This window comes from Marmota flaviventris, chromosome 12 (genome assembly GCF_047511675.1).
Source record: "Marmota flaviventris isolate mMarFla1 chromosome 12, mMarFla1.hap1, whole genome shotgun sequence".
Lineage (NCBI taxonomy): Eukaryota > Metazoa > Chordata > Mammalia > Rodentia > Sciuridae > Marmota > Marmota flaviventris.
The window spans coordinates 46773832-46795110 of NC_092509.1; the positions used below are offsets into that span (position 1 = coordinate 46773832).

Below are 21279 nucleotides of genomic sequence, written 5' to 3' on the forward strand. Positions count from 1 at the left end.
TTCCCCACATCCTCGCCAGCACTTCTTGTTGTTTGACTTCATAATGGCTGCCAATCTAACTGGAGTGAGATGGTATCTTAGGGTGGTTTTGATTTGCATTTCTCTGACTGCTAGAGATGGTGAGCATTTTTTCATGTACTTGTTGATTGATTGTATGTCCTCCTCTGAGAAGTGTCTGTTCAGGTCCTTGGCCCATTTGTTGATTGGGTTATTTGTTTTCTTATTGTTTAATTTTTTGAGTTCTTTGTATACTCTGGATATTAGGGCTCTATCTGAAGTATGAGGAGTAAAGATTTGTTCCCATGATGTAGGCTCCCTATTTACCTCACTTATTGTTTCTTTTTTTTTTTTAAAGGAGAAAAGTTTATTTTGGGGCTCATGGTTTTAGAGGTCTCAGTCCATAGACAACTGGTTCCATTCCTTAGGCTTCAGATGAGGCAGGACATCATGGCAGATGAGTGTGGCAGAAGGAAGCAGCTCACATCAAGATGAGGAAGGAGAAAGAGAGAGAGAGAGAGAGAGAGAGAGAGAGAGAGAGAGACTGACTCCACTTGCTAGACACCAAATATATACCCCAAAGGTATGCCCCCAGGAACCACTCCTCCAGCCATACCCCACCTGCCTTCAGTTATCACTCAATTAACCCCATCAGTAGACTCATTCATTGAGTCTCTCATAACCCAATCATTCTCCTCCAAACCTTCTTGCACTATGCTCCGGTCCATGCAGGTGCTCGAGTTGGTACCTTGTTGCCTCTTTTTTTTTTTTTTTTTTTAAGTTTTTTTTTTTTGTTGTTGTTGTTCAAAACATTACATAGTTCTTGATATATCATATTTCACACTTTGATTCAAGTGGGTTATGAACTCCCATTTTTACCCCGTATACAAATTGCAGAATCACATCAGTTACACATCCATTGATTTACATATTGCCATACTAGTTTCTGTTGTATTCTGCTGCCTTTCCTATCCTCTACTATCCCCCCTCCCCTCCCCTCCCCTCTTCTCTCTCTACCCCCTCTACTGTCATTCATTTCTCCTCCTTGTATTATTTTCCCCTTTCCCCTCACTTCCTCTTGTATGAAATTTTGTATAACCCTGAGGGTCTCCTTCCATTTCCATGCAATTTCCCTTCTCTCTCCCTTTCCCTCCCACCTCTCATCCCAGTTTAATGTTAATCTTCTTCTCATGCTCTTTGTCCCTACTCTGTTCTTAGTTACACTCCTTATATCAAAGAAGACATTTGGCATTTGTTTTTTAGGGATTGGCTAGCTTCACTTAGCATAATCTGCTCTAATGCCATCCATTTCCCTACAAATTCTATGATTTTGTCATTTTTTAATGCAGAGTAATACTCCATTGTGTATAAATGCCACATTTTTTTTATCCATTCATCTATTGAAGGGCATCTGGGTTGGTTCCACTGTCTTGCTATTGTGAATTGTGCTGCTATGAACATCGATGTAGCAGTGTCCCTGTAGCATGCTCTTTTTAGGTCTTTAGGGAATAGACCTAGAAGGGGAATAGCTGGGTCAAATGGTGGTTCCATTCCCAGCTTTCCAAGAAATCTCCATACTGCTTTCCAAATTGGCTGCACCAATTTGCAGTCCCACCAGCACTGTACAAGTGTACCCTTTTCCCCACATCCTCGCCAGCACTTGTTGTTTGACTTCATAATGGCTGCCAATCTTACTGGAGTGAGATGATATCTTAGGGTGGTTTTGATTTGCATTTCTCTGACTGCTAGAGATGGTGAGCATTTTTTCATGTACTTGTTGATTGATTGTATGTCCCCCTCTGAGAAGTGTCTGTTCAGGTCCTTGGCCCATTTGTTGATTGGGTTATTTGTTATCTTATTGTCTAATTTTTTGAGTTCTTTGTATACTCTGGATATTAGGGCTCTATCTGAAGTATGAGGAGTAAAGATTTGTTCCCATGATGTAGGCTCCCTATTTACCTCTCTTATTGTTTCTTTTGCTGAGAAAAAACGTTTTAGTTTGAGTAAGTCCCATTTGTTGATTCTAGTTATTAACTTTTGTGCTATGGGTGTCCTATTGAGGAATTTGGAGCCCGACCCCACAGTATGTAGATCATAGCCAACTTTTTCTTCTACCAGACACCGTGTCTCTGATTTGATATCAAGCTCCTTGATCCATTTTGAGTTAACTTTTGTGCATGGCGAGAGAAAGGGATTCAGTTTCATTTTGTTGCATATGGATTTCCAGTTTTCCCAGCACCATTTGTTGAAGATGCTATCCTTCTTCCATTGCATGCTTTTAGCCCCTTTATCAAATATAAGCTAGTTGTAGTTTTGTGGATTGGTTTCTGTGTCCTCTATTCTGTACCATTGGTCCACCCGCCTGTTTTGGTACCAGTACCATGCTGTTTTTGTTACTATTGCTCTGTAGTATAGTTTGAAGTCTGGTATCGCTATACCGCCTGATTCACACTTCCTGCTTAGAATTGTTTTTGCTATTCTGGGTCTTTTATTTTTCCATATGAATTTCATGATTGCTTTCTCTATTTCTACAAGAAATGCCGTTGGGATTTTGATTGGCATTGCATTGAACCTATAGAGAACTTTTGGTAATATCACCATTTTGATGATGTTAGTTCTGCCTATCCATATCCAGGGTATATTTTTCCATCTTCTAAGATCTTCTTCTATTTCTCTCTTTAGGGTTCTGTAGTTTTCATTGTATAAGTCTTTCACCTCTTTTGTTAGGTTGATTCCCAAGTATTTTATTTTTTTTGAAGATATTGTGAATGGAGTGGTTGTCCTCATTTCCATTTCAGAGGATTTGTCGCTGATATACAGGAATGCCTTTGATTTATGCGTGTTGATTTTATATCCTGCCACTTTGCTGAATTCATTTATTAGCTCTTAATAGTTTCTTTGTAGACCCTTTTGGGTCTCTTAGGTATAGAATCATGTCACCTGCCAATAGTGATAATTTAAGTTCTTCTTTTCCTATTTTTATGCCTTTAATTTCTTTCGTCTGTCTAATTGCTCTGGCCAGTGTTTCGAGAACTATGTTGAACAGAAGTGGTGAGAGAGGGCATCTCTGTCTTGTTCCAGATTTTAGAGGGAATGCTTTCAATTTTTCTCCGTTCAGAATGATGCTAGCCTGAGGCTTAGCATAGATAGCTTTTACAATATTGAGGTATGTTCCTGTTATCCCTAGTTTTTCTAGAGTTTTGAACATAAAGGGATGCTGTACTTTGTCGAATGCTTTTTCTGCATCTATCGAGATGATCATATGGTTCTTATCTTTAAGTCTATTGATGTGGTGAATAACATTTATTGATTTCCATATATTGAACCAGCCTTGCATCCCAGGTATGAATCCTACTTGATCATGGTGCACAATTTTTTTGATATGTTTTTGTATCCGATTCGCCAGAATTTTATTGAGGATTTTTGCATCTGGATTCATTAGAGATATTGGTCTGTAGTTTTCTTTCTTTGAAGTATCTTTGTCTGGTTTAGGAATCAGGGTGATGTTGGCCTCGTAGAATGAATTTGGAAGTTCTCCCTCTTTTTCTATTTCCTGGAATAGATTGAAAAGTATTGGTATTAGTTCTTCTTTAAAGGTTTTGTAAAACTCTGCTGTATACCCATCCGGTCCTGGGCTTTTCTTAGTTGGCAGTCTTTTGATGGATTCTTCTATTTCCTCAATTGATATTGGTCTGTTTAGGTTGTCTATATCCTCCTGACTCAATCTGGGTAGATCATATGACTTAAGAAATTTATCGATGCCTTCACTATCTTCTATTTTATTGGACTATAAGGATTCAAAATAATTTCTGAATATCTTCTGTATTTCTGAAGTGTCTGTTGTGATATTGCCTTTTTCATCCCGCATGCTAGTAATTTGAGTTCTCTCTCTTCTTCTCTTCGCTAGCATGGCTAAGGGTCTGTCGATTTTGTTAATTTTTTCAAAGAACCAACTTTTAGTTTTGTCAATTTTTTCAATTGTTTCTTTTGTTTTGATTTCATTAATTTCAGCTCTGATTTTAATTATTTCTTGCCTTCTACTTCTTTTGCTGTTGTTTTGCTCTTCTTTTTCTAGGATTTTGAGATGAAGTGTGAGATCATTTATTTGTTGCTTTTTCTTTTTTTTAAGGAATGAACTCCAGGCAATGAATTTTCCTCTTAGAACTGCTTTCCTTGTGTCCCACAGATTCCGATATGTTGTGTCTGTGTTTTCATTTATCTCTAAGAATTTTTTAATTTCCTCCTTGATGTCTTCTATAACCCATTGATCATTCAGTAACCTATTTTTCATTCTCCAAGTGATGCATGATTTTGCCTTCCATCTTTTATCGTTGATTTCCAGTTTCATTCCATTATGATCAGATAAGATGCATGGTATTATGTTGCCCTGTGACATAATATATGATCTATGTTTTGAGAAGGATCCATGTGCTGCTGAGAAAAAAGTGTGACTGCTTGATGTTGGGTGGTATATTCTATGTATGTCAATTAAGTCTAGGTTATTAATTGTATTATTGAGTTCTATAGTTTCTTTATTCAACTTTTGTTTGGAAGATCTGTCCAGTGGTGAGAGAGGTGTGTTGAAGTCTCCCATGATTATTGTATGGTGGTCTATTAGATTCTGGAACTTGAGAAGAGTTTGTTTGATGAACATAGCTGCACCATTGTTTGGAGCATATATATTTATGATTGTTATGTCTTGTTGGTGTATGGTTCCCTTGAGCAGTATGTAGTGTCCCTCTTTATCCCTTTTGATTAACTTTGGCTTGAAATCTATTTTATTTGATATGAGTATGGACACTCCTGCTTGTTTCCGAAGTCCATATGAGTGGTATGATTTTTCCCAACCTTTCACCTTCAGTCTATGTATGTCTTTTCCTATCAAATGTGTCTCCTGTAGGCAGCATATTGTTGGATCTTTTTTTTGATCCACTCTACTAGCCTGTGTCTCTTAATTGGTGAGTTTAAGCCATTAACATTTAGGGTTATTATTGAGATATGGATTGTTCTTCCAGCCATATTTGTTTATTTATGTTACTTAACATGGTTTGTTTTTCCTCTTTGATTATTTTTTCCCTTTACTGTACTACCTCCCATTGTTGGTTTTCATTGTTATTTTCCATTTCCTCTTCCTGTAATGTTTTGCCGAGGATGTTTTGAGGAGACGGTTTTCTAGCTGCAAATTCTTTTAGCTTTTGTTTATCGTGGAAGGTTTTAATTTCATCTTCCATCCTGAAGCTTAATTTCGCTGGATACACAATTCTTGGTTGGAACCCATTTTCTTTCAGTGTTTGAAATATGTTGTTCCAGGATCTTCTAGCTTTCAGTGTCTGTGTTGAAAGATCAGCTGTTATCCTGATTGGTTTACCCCTAAATGTAATCTATTTCCTTTCTCTTGAAGCTTTTAAAATTCTCTCCTTATTCTGTATGTTGGGCATCTTCATTATAATGTTTCTAGGTGTGGATCTCTTATGATTTTGCACGTTCAGCATCCTGTAGGCTTCTAGGATTTGGGATTCTGTCTCATTCTTCAAGTCTGGGAAGTTTTCTCGTATTATTTCGTTGAACAGATTGCTCATTCCTTTGGTTTGGACGTCTATCCCTTCCTGTATCCCAATGACTCTTAAGTTTGGTCTCTTAATGTTATCCCATATTTCTTGGATGTTCTGCTCATGGTTTCTTAAGAGTCTCGCTGAGCTGTCTATGTTTTTTTCACGTTGAAATACTTTGTCTTCATTGTCTGATGTTCTGTCTTCTAAGTGTTCTACTCTGCTGGTAGTATTCTCAATTGAGTTTTTGAGTTGGTTTATTGCTTCCTGCATTTCTAGGATTTCTGTTTGTTTGTTTTTTATAACCTCTATCTCCCTGTATGGTTGATCCTTTGCTTCTTGGATTTGTTTATATAATTCATTGTTGAAGTGATCTTTCATTGTCTGATTTTGCTGTCTAATGTCTTCCTTGAGACTCCAGATCATCTGAAGCATGTGAATCCTGAATTCTTTATCTGACATTCCATCTGCTGCAGCTATTACCTCTTCTAAAGTTGAGTTGACCTGCATTGCTTGTGGTCCTTTCTTTCCTTGTCTTTTCATACTGCTCGTGTTTCTTTCTGCTTGGTGAAACTGTTGTGTTATTGAATTTTTCCCCTATATATTTATATTGCTCTTGTATAGTTGCAAAGTCTCCCTTGCAGGGCCGGGCAGCGGCTGTGCTCCTACTCCAGTTAGGGTGATCTCTCTATCACGCTGGCGGGCCGCTGGGCCTGTTCTTCCGGTCGGTCGTAGGTCTGCCTACCTTGCAGTGCGGGAGGCGGCTCTGCTCTCTTACTTATTTTTATGTGGTGCTGAGAATCCAATCGAGTGTCTCACACATGCTAGGCAAGCGCTCTTCCACTGAGCTACAGCCCCAGCCAATTAATCCAGCCTTTTAAGTACTACAACAAGTACCTAGAAATTCTGGGTAATTGCAAACATTCTTTAATTTTTATTTTTTGGGGTTATTAATTTTCTGTTTATTAGTAAGTAGAAAGTACAAGCTTTATACCTTGTCTGAATTGAAAGTAAGTGTGTTTATTACTCTGCAACATGACTCCCCTATAGCTCTTACCAAAACAGCAATATTTATACATGCGATTTCTTAGTAGTGACTGATGTTCCTTTACATGCATTGCCAAGCTTGAAAAAGAAAATAGGCGGAATCCTGTAGTTTCAGAAATAGGTGGTAAATTGAATACTGTTCTGGATACTGCTTAAGCTCCAGTTATATCTCTGTTATGGGGATTGGGTTGGGGATGGGGCTCCCTCCCCTATAATTTAGGCTAACTAAAGGTGGGGAATTGGTACTGAGACACACATAAAATGACTTCGTTTTCTCATCTCAGAAGGTAAGAAAAATTCCAACTATTTGTTAGAGAAATGACAAAGAAGCTGTTTTGTCTGTTCTTGGGATTAGGTGGTAACAGAAAATAGTCTACTTTCAGAATCTGTGATGTGGACTGGTTGGTCCATAACTTTGGATGTGAGGTTTTTGATCCATCCCATCCAGGAGTCCTACACTGTGAAATTAGCAAGTGGCTGGTGAGATTTCAAGGTCACTCATCAGAAGCAAATAAAAATATTTTCTAAAAGAATATACCACCAACCCCTGGATGACTCTTAGAAAGCCCCATGAAGGTTGCACTAACAACCCCAAATTATAAAACACATGAGAAAACAGTTTAACCTCAGTCACAACCTACAGGCATAGCAAGTACCAAGGTTAAAACCTGAGCATCTTATATAATAGAAGTCTCATACCTTTAACATGTATGTTTAAAAGATATCCATAGTGGGGTGGGGACATAGGGAAGAATGAAGGAACTCTGGTTTGTGTAGAGGGGAGTGAGGGGAGAGGGAGGGGTGGGGTTGTGGGGATGGAAAGGACAGTAGAAAAAGACAGAAATTACCCTATATACATGTATGATTACACTAGTGGAGTAACTCTGAACCATGTACAGCCAGAGGAATTAGAAGCTGTGCTCCATTTGTGTACTACATATCAAAATGCATTCTACTGTAAAATAAATTAATTAATTACAAAATGATAGGAAGGCATAAAAGAAAGCCACAATCATTAGGAAAAAGAACTACTAGAAAAAAAGAACAAAAATATTCATAAAAGAACCATTTTGAACCATAAGAATAATAACCATAGTCATCAAAAAGAAAAACACATGTAACTCTGGATAGATTCCTCAGAGATTAGACACAGTTTAAGAGGAAAAAAGTGAATTGGAAGATAGATTTAAGGAAAATTTCCTAGAATGTAGAGATAATAATGTTGGGTAGGACACAGCAACTCAGTTTTCCATGACATATGGGTAGGTGGTAGACTGATCCTAAAAGCCACATGGGGCAATGTATGCCTAACAACTTTGTCCTACCAGATATTAAGAGTACATAAAAATATAGTAATGGTTTTGACTCAGAGAAAGACAAAGAATTGAACAATATGGAAAGTCCAGATACACTTGTATGTAGGAGTTTATCTTTAATATATGTTAAATTTTGTTTTAATTTTTGAAACAGGCACTCACTATATTGCCCAGGCTGATCCTCCTGCCTCAGCCTCCAGGCAGCTGGTATTATAGGTACCCAGCTATGTGGGAGTTTTAAATAAATTAAATGGTGCTATTAAGTTAGAATCTCTCATGGATGCAAGTTCAGTATACACAGTATAACTGTAATACTTTGAAGAAATCACAGGACTCCCTCTTACATTAGGATTGGGAATGTTCTTTTAAGAAATGAAATCTAGTCGGATGCAGCTTTTTGTGCTTGTAATTTCATCTACTCAGGAGGCTGAGGAAGAGGATCACAAGTTCGAGGCCAGTATTGGCAATTTAGTGAGGCCCTGTCCCCTCCTTCACCAAAAACTCTACAGTGGTAGAGTGCCCTTGGGTTCAATTCCCAGTACAGCAAAAGAAACAAACAAACAAAAAAAATGGACAATCATGAAGAAAAATCTAGATATATTTGGCTACTTTAAAATAACTTCTGTTTGCCCAGGGCCAACATTTAAGATGGGATAAACAATTGGCAAACAGTCCAAAAAAATGTAATGGTAGGTACAATGGAAGTTTTAAAAAATTTATTTTTTATTGCAAATTCACAAATTTATGGGTTACAGTGTTGTAAATATATGTGTACAATGTGTCATGACCAAATCAGGATAGCTAACATTTTCTTCTCATTTATTAAGCATGTTTTTACTCATGTGTATGTGGTACAGTGTGACATTTAGATGCATGCATGCATAAAATATGTTTCTACTCAGTAATCCTAAAGTGAGATGCCAAACTGATGCATTGATGTTCTCCGGGGGGTATTTTGGAGACCCAAGTTCTTTCCATGTGGTGCTTTGCTGTCTCCTAGTGTCTTGTTGTAATCTGCATTCAGGTAGTGTAAGGAGAAGAATATGGAGGAAAAGTATACTGTTTTTTGTTTGTTTTTGTTTTTGTTTGTTTGCTTTAAAGGCCTTAGCCTGGAAGTGGCATTGGAACGTACACTTAACCTTTCATGCTAGACAACTAATCCCAGGCACTAACTGAGCTGCAGGAAGAAGGGGAAAGACTGAGCATTACAGGACATGTAGCCCTTGACTAAGCAGCCACATCCCAGCTGTGATTCTGTTATTGTGGAGGGGAGAATGATACTGGGGAGCAGCAAGCTTTCCCTCCCTCACAAACTATGATGAAAAGGCAAGTCCTAGATCTCAGAGGATATATAGTAAATCCACTGTGTGGTTCCATGTCATAGCCATCTGCCAGACAGTCTGATAGCACCAAGTGTTGGCAAAGGTATAGGGGAACAGAAAACAGTGAACTCCTGTACACATCTGTCCTGGTACAGGAGTCTTGTAAAAGGATATTCAATAGCAACAATGTAGAAACAACTGTATTGGCTTTAGGTCAAAGTGTGGATATGCAAATACCGTTAATTATTATGGTAGTATGTTATTTAACTATTCAAATGAATCAACTAGTTCTACATGTGCCAATGTAGATATATCAATGTAATATTGAGTGAAAAATCTAGTGGTAAAGGAAATAGTGCCATATATGTGCATCAGAGAAATAAATAATAGTCTATATTGTTCATAGATGTTTGTATGTTTAAAATCCAAATATCCAGCAATTTCTTTTGCAGAATATGTCCAGCAATGCAGCATGGTTCTTTTTCCTTGGAGGAAGGAGAGAAGGAAGGAATGGAAGTATGGGTCTTTAGCAATATCACTAATGATAAAATATAATGAACTTATCTGAAGCAAATATGCCAGGTTAATATGTTTGACTTTGATACTGTGTATGCAAGTGTTTATCATATTTTCTTTTAAAAAAACGTTTAAAGTGTCTCGGTAATAGGATATTAATCAATAAGGCATTTCAAAAAATTTTAAAGAATGATGTACTATATACTGTGTGTGCTTTAGGGCCTCACTAAATTACTTGAGGTTGGCCCCAAACTTGTGTCCCTCCTGCCTCAACCTCAAGTTGCTGGGATTACAGGCATGTGTCATAGTGTTGAGCTACTAAAAACTTATTGAAAAATTTAGAATGCATGAATACTGATTTCACATGAAGTATAGATCTATAGCAATATTAAGTCAAAATTTATCATTAAAGACAGAAGCAAAACAATGATATGAATTTTACTACTTTTTTGGTAGTTATTAGCCATTTGAAAATTAACTACAAGAGAGAGGTTAAGCGTATCAAATTGGAAAGGAATATGTGTAATTTGTATTGTTCCTTCTGTCCTCTTTGTTATTATTTAGGTTTAAATTTCCTCTTTATTGTCTCATTTTTCTTTTGACTTCCAATATTTTTCTTTTGGATAAAGATTAAATTATTATTATTTTTTAAAAAGAGTCCAGCCATTACATGTAAAAAATTATTTTTACACAACATAGTATGTGAATTCCAGCTCTCTTGGCTGTGATTGCTTCTTGTGGGTTTTCTTTATTTAATAATCAGATCTCCCCCCACACCCACCTCCATTTTTTAAATAAAGTAGATGGCATATATGTGCTCATACAAGTGTTAATTCCAGATTGGTTACTACTGATTAACATAATAGAGATTCAAACTACTAAGCAGTTGTTTGCACTGCTTTTTATACTTAGAAACCAGGAAAAGGATTATAGCTTTGGTTTATTTAATATAAAATAATTTAGAAAAAACATGGTGGAGTTCTTCCAGTGTAAATACCTCTACACATCATTGAGAGGTTTAGTACAAATGATTGTGTTGGGACTGGTTTCTAAGTCCTATTCATACTCTGACTATGGGAGCTTCATTTTAAAAAGTTTTGTGTATAACTAAAATTAGATTGCTGACACCAAATTCCCTTACTAAAAATAAAAATTTTAGTAGATATATAAATGAAGGTAACTATAGCTTTCTTATAAGAACTGGTTCCACAAATAAATGATTTTTATTTTAACTGACTTTTTCTAACTCTACTGTAACTATAGAAAACAAATTCTTAGGGACACATACATATGCACCGTTTAATACAGCATAATATATGTAGATTTTGAAATGTTCTCTTAATAGTATATTTTAAATATTTCAGCATGTCATTATTTTAGGAGCTTTCTGTGGAGTAGGTATGTCTTTCTGTCTTCTCTCCAGACATCTTTTTCCCTAACTCCTTTCCTCCCTGAATTCCTTCCCTTATTCCTCATGCTCATGGGAGAAAAATGAAAGCACACTGTTATCATTATATGGTTGGATCTGCTGTGGGAAATATATAGTTAAAAATAAATGAGATTTTGCCTTCTATTTAATAATAGGTGTTGATAATTAAGCTGCCTCTTTGGTTATACATCTGTCTACTGGATTTTAAAATGTTCCTACTCAGAGCAATTTTCCAAGCTATATTAGTGAATTTTTCTGGACTATAAAGGAAAATTATAGAGAGTGTAATGTAAAGGTAGGCCATGTTCTCCAATAGGAAAGCTAGTAGCCACATGTGAGTATTTCAATTTGAATTAATCCAAATGACATAAAATTAAAAATTCAGTTTCCCAAGTACATTAGTCCCAGTTCAAGCGCTCAATAGCCACGTGGTTCGTGGCTACCCACGTTGCACAAGTAGCTATAGAGCATTTCAGCCTCACAGCAAGTTTTGTTGGCTGGCCTTGAATGGTATCTATAGGTGATACCTGTTTATTTTTATTTATTTTATTAGAATTTTAAAATGATTTTATTCCCTGGATATTATAAATACTAGTACTAATTTTTAGAAACAAGGAATAGCTCAGAATTATTTCACGTGTATATATCTTTTTTAACTTTCCTCCCAACTCAATTTTTAAGATTTTAAGACTAGTGAAATAAAACACGTATCAACCTGGGATTGCCAGCATTTTGCAATTCTTGAAGAACATTTAGAAAATTCTTGATAATAGTACAAAGTCCAGGGATGGGGAGGTGAGGGTGTGGGCTATTATCTTACTTGGTGCTTACCCAGAAGATGATGGAGGAGGAACTGTTTGTTTTTATAAGACACTCAGAAGAAGCAGAGTCAGTTTCTTTGGGGAATATAATTTTAGGGTATAATTACAGGATTAATCCAGGAAAACTGGGAACCATCAGAAAGAAGAGATAAGGGAGAAGGATGGAGAGGAGCCAGCATAATCCTTTTAGTTGTTGGGGACTTTCACTATTCCTTGTCATCTCTCTCCTGAGTCCTTTCCGTGCCCTGTGTACAGGTCACGTTCACTCAGCACTGAAAGCACCCAGTGAGGAACACAGGCTGGCTCTCGACATGTTTGTCTGAGAGGCAGGAAAGTGGGTGATTAAGAGCTCTGACGTGGAGCCAGATGGCTGGAGCTTGAGAGTCCAGTTCTGGCTTTTTTGCTGTCTGTGAGAGTGTAGCAAGTTATTTAACTCCTATATATCTGTTTATCTGTAAAGTGAGACAATCTTACTATCTACCTCTTCATGTTCCCATAATGGCCAAGGAATGAAGAGATAAAACTCATTAAAGACTATATTGTTAGTATTGCTAACAACTGTTACATAGGTAATTTACATTGGTAAGTGCCCAATAAGTATACGCTTCTATATTTATTATATCAGGGAAGAAGACATTTAAACAAGTAATTGCAATAAAGCTGGATGAGTTTTATAATAGGCTAAGTTCAGTGTTCCATGATCATATATATCAAAATGACCTAATTCTTGATAATTATTTAACCAAATTTAGCTTAGCTTTTAGTATGGCTGGTTTTTGTTTCAAACTATACTTTCATAGTTTCTTAAATCAGATCTTATTATTTTTATGGTTTGCATTCTTTAAAATTTGTTTATTACCTCAATGTGATAAATGTTTGAAGGCTCCAAGATATTAAGTAAAAATGTTGTCCTGATCATTCTGGTAATATCATAACTGTCACAGTTCTTTCCCGGATGCTTTACATTATATACCAGGTTGCCAAAAACGTAATAAAATCCTCTCTTAGCAATAGCCTCTGGCTAATCAAAATAAAATCTGTCTTCCAGACTTTTACAGGGGAGTTTGGTTAGCTTCGAGTATAATTAAAAAGCATATTATTTGATACCTATTAAAGACAGGAAATTGTGAGGTGCAACTGGTTTTCGTATATTGTGGAACATTTTCTTTAAATACATATAGAAGCTGCTAAAGTGAGTTTTCAAGTAAAAAAATATGAAGTACACCGATGTAAGAGCTGAAATAGATTAAACTTAAGTACCAACAGGTACACCTTTATCGAAGCATCATTTACTTCTCAACTTTCTAGTATGAGATTTTCTTAAGGACTCAGTTTGCCTCATGTAGCATTAAAATAGATTCTTGCTTTTGTGTTTCTTGGGTCACAATGATAGGAAATGTGAAGGGCTAAATTCCTTTTAATTAATATAAGTTACATGTTTTGTAATATGGAGAAGGTTATTTAAACTAACTAGTTGTGAGAAATGTCTCTAGTTATGAGGAATCTCTTTGTTTCATTGAAATCTGAATTTGGGGTAAAGGTTAGGGAGTTTCAAAAATAAATGAGCAATAGGTAACAGGAACAGAGTGCTTGGTAAGGTGTTTCTGGACTTGATACCCAGGTATTCACCACACCAATTGCTGCTTCTTGGTGGCTCCTACGTGCCAACCTCTCATAGTGTTGCTGCTTACTTATTGCTTTGTTTTACTTATGTTTTAAGGAAAATAAACTACAAATAATACGTGAGGTATCCAAGCTATATATTTTAGAAATTATAGAGCTTTAGAAATGTGACATGTTTATTCAGGAGGAAAACCTAAGGTTTAGTTTCTATGTGGGTCGGTCCTATTTAATGACGATGCTTTTCTATTTCACTCCACACAGTAATAGATGAATTTTGTATACATATTTGCCACCTATAGGTTTATTTAAACACATGGCTGTAGAAAAAGTCCAAGGAATCCAATTCTATTTATAGTTATAAAACTATTTAAATATCTGTGATTGTTTGCTAGCAGGTAAGCTCACATTTGTTTGATTTTCTTCCAGATTCATGAAAAACTCCACTACTATGAGAAGCAGAGCCCGGTGCCCATTCTCCATGGTGCGGCGGCCTTGGCCAATGACGTAAGTGTGTCTTTCTGAGCTCACGGGACGTGTCTGCCGCAGGCCTGGCAGAGGTGGAACTCATCCTAGTGCAGACAGATGTGTGTGATCCTACGAGTGAAAACCAGAAGAAGTTGCAAATGTTTCCCAAAGCCCTGTCATCACTGAGCTTATGCTGATATTATGTTGATTTTCATTCACTTTCCTGTTCTAAAAATTGTGCATGCAGCTACCCCTGTGTTCTGCCTTAATAACGACGTAATAGAAATTTTAGGCTTCAAACTCTATGGAGAGAAAGAAACTGTCAGGCATTGGTGTTCTGAGAAAGTCACAGACAAGGGGAAAGCTTTAGAGAAATAAAGACAAATGAGATAGTTATATTGCTGACAGTACTAAAAAATGACAGGTCCTAGGATAGGAGTGAGGCATATATGAAATACATAAAAAGACAGAATTGTTTTTAAAATGGATTATAAAGCACAGTTATGATTTATGGATATTAGACCTTTCCAAATTACCTTCATAACCAAAAAGTAAATTTTAGAGGCAGTTGGCATTGATGGAGTAGTTAATTTCCTGTAGCTATAATTTTATTTTAAGTCTGGGGGAGGGGAAACAAACTTGCTGATTCCTACTGTTAACTTTCGGATTCGGATGAATTGAGAGCACACCTGGATAAACTATAAAGGACACTCAGCTAGTCGAGAAATGTGTTTAGTGTGTGGTAGTGATATCCTGTAACTTATTTGTTGCTCTTAAATTTTTTCCTGTATCACCATAAGGCAAACTGTAATTCAGTTTAGTAAAATGCCAGGACCATAATATAGTAAGAAAAAAAGAATTGACCATCTTCAGAAATTGATTTTCTTTGATATTTTGTATCCTAATTTAGAAATTAAAACATATGTAATAATAATCCAGTTATGTGTGTTGGTTTAGTCCTCAAATATTTTCCATTCTATATTTTTATCTCCAGACATATGTTTCAATACATGTGTTTAATGAGGAAGCTTACTTCTGCATTGTAAAACTAAAACTTTTGAAACAAAGGTGAATAAAAGTGTATATATAGTTACATAATTAAGCTTCAGCTAACATTTGAAAAAGGCTTTAAAACCAGTTTTCAAACAACTACTGCTGAGGGTTTTAGGAAAAAATTGTGTAGAGACCTATATAATTTACCCCCAAGCATAGTACATAGTAAATTTTTTTTTTTTTTAAATCAGAATATGAGATTGAGAATAGAACTCAGGGGTAGAGCACTTGCCTAACATACGGGAGGCCCTAGAGTTGATTCCTAGCACTGAAGAAAAAAGTAAAATAAAATAAAATAGTAAACCTTACTATTAAATATGATCAACACAGTATTTTTAATTCACTATAACAGTATACTTAAATGTTAAACATATATTATTATGTATTAAGTGAGTAAAGAATATGAAGAGCCTTTTGTATCTTTTTGTAAGTTAAGAATTCTATAAAAATGTTACCCTGAAAAAGTAAAAGCAATTTTTGTAATGTTATTTGTCAACTTTCTCTGATTTTATTTTCTGTATGAAAAGTCCATTTCCAAAGATAAGAACCATTGTTTTTAGCATAAAAGAAACAGTAGGGGCAAATGGAAAATTCATGCAGTATTTTAAGATAAAATGCTTTTATATACTTTGAATTATAAACCATATATGTTGCATAAACTTTATCTTTTTATATTTGTGTCTTGATTTTCTTATAGAATTATATGATCCTTACTGAGAAATTTTTATAGGAAAGTCTCAAGTTTTTATTTATAACTGGCAAAAGATAATTGTAGGTATTTATGGTACATAGTGTGATATTTTGAGACACATACACACACACATATGATTAATTAGCTTACCCAACAGCTCAAACATATACCATTACTTTGTGGTAAGAACATTCAAAACATTCTTATTGAAGAATGTGAGGCAGATTCAAAGTTCCAGTTCTTTCTTCATATCAAATTGACAAATGGGAATTCTTAATCATTACAATAAAGTACAGTCAGCATTTTTGGTGCCAGAGTAATTCTCCATCTATTATGGATTTATGATTAACTTGGTTTTTATTTAATAGACTTCTTAGTCTGTGTAGATAAACATAATAAAAGTTTCAGGTCATTTACTCTATTAGGATCATTTTAGTTCGTTTTACCCCGGTTATAAACAGCACAGCTACTGTGGATTTTTGGAAACCCTGTGGATTTCACCACCTCATTCAAAAACTCTCCATCTTTTTTTTTTTTTTTTTTTTTTCACAGTGTCAAAACTTGATCCAGTCCTTTTTACAAATGGTCCTTTGTCTACGTGCAAAAGACCATTCGCACAGATGAAGTGCTGGGATTTGCCCTCATTGCAATAAATCAGAAGTGATGTAGCTGATATGATCACGCAGGTTGTACTCAGCCCAGAGCCTGGGCTTGAATCTGCTCTTCTAAGGACCAGAAAAGAAGAGCACTGATTGATTTCTTTCATGCTGACTTAAACACTGGAAAGTAATAACCTTGAGCAAAATAGATTCTCAGTTCTGCACAGAACCTCACAATGCTCTTGCTAAACGTTACTTATGTCAATGTAATCTTCCTTGCAGCTGGCTGAAGAGCTTCAGAACAAGCCATTAAACAGTGAGATCAGAGAGCTGTTGAAACTACTGTCAAAACCCAATGTTAAGGTGAGGACATATTACTCCTGAAATAAATACCTTCTGAAAGGGCCACTTTCTGAGTCTTCAGATGAATTGTGTTTCAGGCATCAATTTTCAACTGAATGTATTTTCAAATAGTACACAGTATTTTATTAGCCCGAATCCTAGTAAGGTAAAAGAATTATAATGTTGTGACAAGTAGTACCCAGTACTTTAACTGGGAAACTCAGTATTTAAGTTGGCTTAATATAGTGCAGCTTCAAGGTCGTTTTCCTTTACAATGAAATTAAGAATACAAAATACAGAACCACAATGATTTTGTTTAGGTTCATTTAACTTGGCCAGTTAATGATTATTTTAATATATTTGACAAATATCTCTATTTTTCTGTAGGATTATTTTGGCACTCTTCTCTCCCCCTTCCACTGCCCCATTTTCTATCCTTATGCTAATTCATGTTTCAAAATATCATACCATTTTATAGAATAGAGCAGTTGTCCAGTGTCAAATATCTCTTAAAATATTGATAGACATCAATTCTGTCTTGCCTGCTTCCTCAGAGTTTATTTATTCACTTATTTATTTATTTATTTTCTGAATGTGATTGGTTTGGAGAAGGCATTTCACAATTGTCTTGCTCTTATTCTAAGGTTATCAGTACATAAAATTCTATAATGCATACATTGAGAATTTGAAACTACTGCAACTGTGTGTAAAATGGTTTCCATGAGTCACAATTACATATGAATTTTATAATTGCATAATTAAAATGATCAGTTGTCTTATGAATACTGGTAAGGATAGAGTGTTGAATGAAAAAACTTACGTTCAGGTATAAAAGCTGATTTTTGCCTTCTTGGAGAAATATCCCTTTGAAATTGTGCTGTATTTGGTTTTAAAATTTATATTTTTAAAAAGTTTTTGAAATTAGGGCTGAGTTTGTAGCTCAGTGGTAGAGTGCTTGCCTAGCATGTGTAAGGCACTGGGTTGTATTCTCAGCACCACATATAAATTAATAAGTAAAGGTCCATCAACGACTAAAATAAATTTTTTTGAAGTTATTGAAATGAAGTATAAAATGGGCCATAGTGTCTAACCCTTATAAGTACATGAATGTATTGAAGTCAGAAGTAAATGGACTATGAATAATAATGTCAGGGTAATTAATTTCTAATGGTTTAGGAGTCTAATTAAATTTTATTTCTAAAAGAACAAAGATCAAATTAGAACAGAAAAGTTGCTTAGTATTAAAAAGAAAGGGTGCCACATGGTTAAGCACTCCAAGAAGGAGATTTGTGGAGACCATTGTCAAGATTTCTTTAAATCTTGAGATTTAAAGCTCTGTTTAGTATCAACCGTATGTAAAAAGTTAGTATCACCAGAGCAGGGTGAGATGAGCTATAAGAAGCTTGTCAGATCCCTTTCTGAGATTATTAACTTGGTTCAACGACATTAGAAACTAAAGAGGAATGTTTCAGATTTTTTAAAAAGTGACTTTGGTATTCTACTCAACAGTGTTTGAAATGGAATGGCTAAAAATAAATTATACAAGAGGTAGACTGGCATTTGGTTTAAAAAGGAGATATAACTTAGATGGTATTATGAAGATCCCATTTGATAAAATTTAATAATTGGTTAAATTTCATTGTATGGAATGTATTTTATATGGATTATGTTGTTTATTTTTTCATATTTAACAGTGAGACAATAGAATGGATGAGAGGTCAGCGTAAAAGATGTATATTAAATATGAGTAAAAAGCAGATGATATTTCAGACACATGATGTTTCAGTTGGCAATGACAATCCGTGGTTAGCCAGTCTTGGGAAGTACATATCTTTCTTCCATTTTTCACCTAACATATAATACAGCTTTCCTTGAAGTCATTTGTATTAACTGCCATCATTTTGAATGTCACCTATAAGTAATTCTTTAAAAAGCTCAGCCCTAAAATACATGTTGGACATTTTCAGAATAAAATCAGTCAATTCTTTTGGTCCTAGGAATTAAATTAAAATATTTGCTTTATTTTCCTCTTTTAAAACAACAGGAAGGTACGGTAGAATATGTTATCTATTCATGGGCTATTAGTTGAACTGACAGTTGAAATATGAAATATGTAATTCTGGTGTGTTAATTTGAGGGTTGTCTGTCATTTTTAGCAGATACAAAATTATTTACTGTTTAGATGGTTATTCTATTTTAAATATTTTATTCATAGTAACTGAAAGAAAACCTGACATATGCTTACCAAGTAATGTGACCTTTTTAAAAATATTCTTATTTGTAGATGGACACAATACCTTTATTTTATTTATTTATTTTTATGTGGTACTGAGGATCGAACCCAGTCCCTCACACGTTCGAGGCAAGCACTCCACCACCGAGCCCCTAGCCCCAGCCCTAATATGACTTTTTAAAAAACACTCAGGTACAAACAACCAAATATGCAGCCACTACAGAAAAATAATATGTGTATTCCTCAGATTTGCTAATAACTCTTTTCAAAAAGCTTTAGAACTTTTCTTTGGTGATTTGTAAATGTTGCTAGAAATATATTTTTTCAGATATTTATTCAATGCCTACTGTGTGCCAGGCCCTCTGGAGATACGACTTGTAGTAAATAGATTAATGAAGGCAAGAAGAAATATTGGGTTTAAAAAAAGGGAGAACAAATGGAAATGATGTGAAACATATAGGAATGATGCTAAATCCAAACTTTGGTTGAAGAAAACTATAGAGGAAGGCCTGAAGGTTGAATGCCGGGTAACCAGAACAGAACAGGGGCATGTGGAATGGGTCATCAGCAGAGTGTGAAGAATAAAGGTTTTAGGGCAAATGCATAGTATGTGAAGTCTCTTAAAGTTCAGCATGACTGGACAGTAGCCTGTGAGAGAGGACAGGGCAAGAGTTTGGAGCAGGAAGTCAAGCCTTTTGAGTTGGGCTTGTCCCACAGAATCTGGCTTATGCTTGTAGTTAAGGATTATTATTAATAGCCCTTCTTTTACTTTCAGTTGCTTCCTTATTTATATGTTTTATTATATGACCACACTAATTTTGAACATGATAAGTTTGGATTTCATCCGAAGTGTAGTGAAGAGTCATTGAAAGGACTTACATAGGCAGTGACAGAGTCACTCCATATGTAGAATATGGAACAGTTTTGAGGGATGAAGGGTGGGTGGAATGAAATACCGCAATCAAGGAAGGTCAGTTGGGAGTCTGTGGAAATAATGGAAAAGGAATATGATTGTGGCCCTGATGAAGGAAATGGGGGACAGGTCATTTTGAGGGATAACTTTAGTACATGATATTTGGGGGAGGAAATAGAAAAGAAAAATCCCCACTAGAATGGATTCCAAATAGGATAAAGCCTGAAGTATAAAAAAAATTGGACCATGTGCTGGGCATGGTGGCACATGCCTGTAATCCCAGTGGCTTGGGATGTTGAAACAGCAGGATCAGGGTTCAAAGCCAGCCTCAGCAACGGTGAGGCACTAAGCAACTCAATGAGACCCTGTCTCTAAATAAAATACAAAATAGGACTGGGGATATGGCTCAATAGTTGAGTGCCCCTGAGTTTAATCCCAGCACCCCCTCCCACCCCTGGCCAAAAAAAAAACTGGACCATGAGATATTAGCTCAGTGGTAGAGCTCTTGCCCAGTATGTGTGATACCCTAGGTTTGATCCCCAGTACTGCAAAAAGAAGAAATTTGCAACAAAACAACAACAACAACAACAAAAGATTATTTGATCATGGGATAGAGAAGTGTTCACAAGAATAGAGACAGATAGACACAGACAGAAACACATACACGTGCTCATACCCATAGGAGTTTTTAAAAATCCCTGAATGAGTTTAGAAGGAGTTCTTTATATAAATGATTTATGATGTTTGTCCTTAGTAAAATGTGAAACTTTAATTTTACCTTTTAAAAGTTTTCTTGATAAAGACAAAAGCAAACATATATTCTTTTTTGATGATACATAATTATGTTTTTAATTCAAACTGTTGACAAAGTTCAGAAGCCACTCTTCTCATTGCTTTTAGTGAAGATTAATAACTCTTGATATGCATAATCACTGTTTCTTCTGTGAATTATATGTTCATATACCTTTGGGGAATAACTGTCCTTAGCTGGCTGAATTACCTTTCCATTTTTTCCTAAATATCAATATTAAATGTACATTTTTCCACATAAATGTGATCATAGAATATGCTACTTAACTGTGGGTTTGTTTGGTTTTAACATTTGGGTATTTTGTGAACTTCTCTTGGGATGAATATAATTATCTGCTTAATTTATTACTTATAAGTGGGTCTTTCTGTCATTTCTGTTTTTCTATTATTTAAAAAACACTGATGTACATTTTTTGTATATTACAGAATTTTTTATTTTGGTACCAGGGACTGAACTTGGGGCCATTGAACATTGAGCCACATCCCCAGCCCTATTTTGTACTTTATTTAGAGTCAGGGTCTCACTGAGTTGCTTAGTGCCTTGCTATTTCTG

At 35.5% G+C, this 21279-nt stretch overlaps 1 protein-coding gene across 4 annotated transcripts in view; it reads left to right on the plus strand.

Moving 5' to 3' along the window:
• Positions 1 to 21279, plus strand: part of Mpp7 (MAGUK p55 scaffold protein 7) — a 227482-nt gene that overhangs the window by 125420 nt on the left and 80783 nt on the right. For all 4 annotated transcript variants that reach the window (XM_071599942.1, XM_071599943.1, XM_071599941.1 and 1 more), the window contains 2 exons: positions 14047 to 14124; positions 16711 to 16791. In XM_071599942.1, coding sequence (XP_071456043.1) covers positions 14047 to 14124; positions 16711 to 16791 — 159 coding nt within the window. The remainder of the gene's footprint in view (positions 1 to 14046; positions 14125 to 16710; positions 16792 to 21279) is intronic.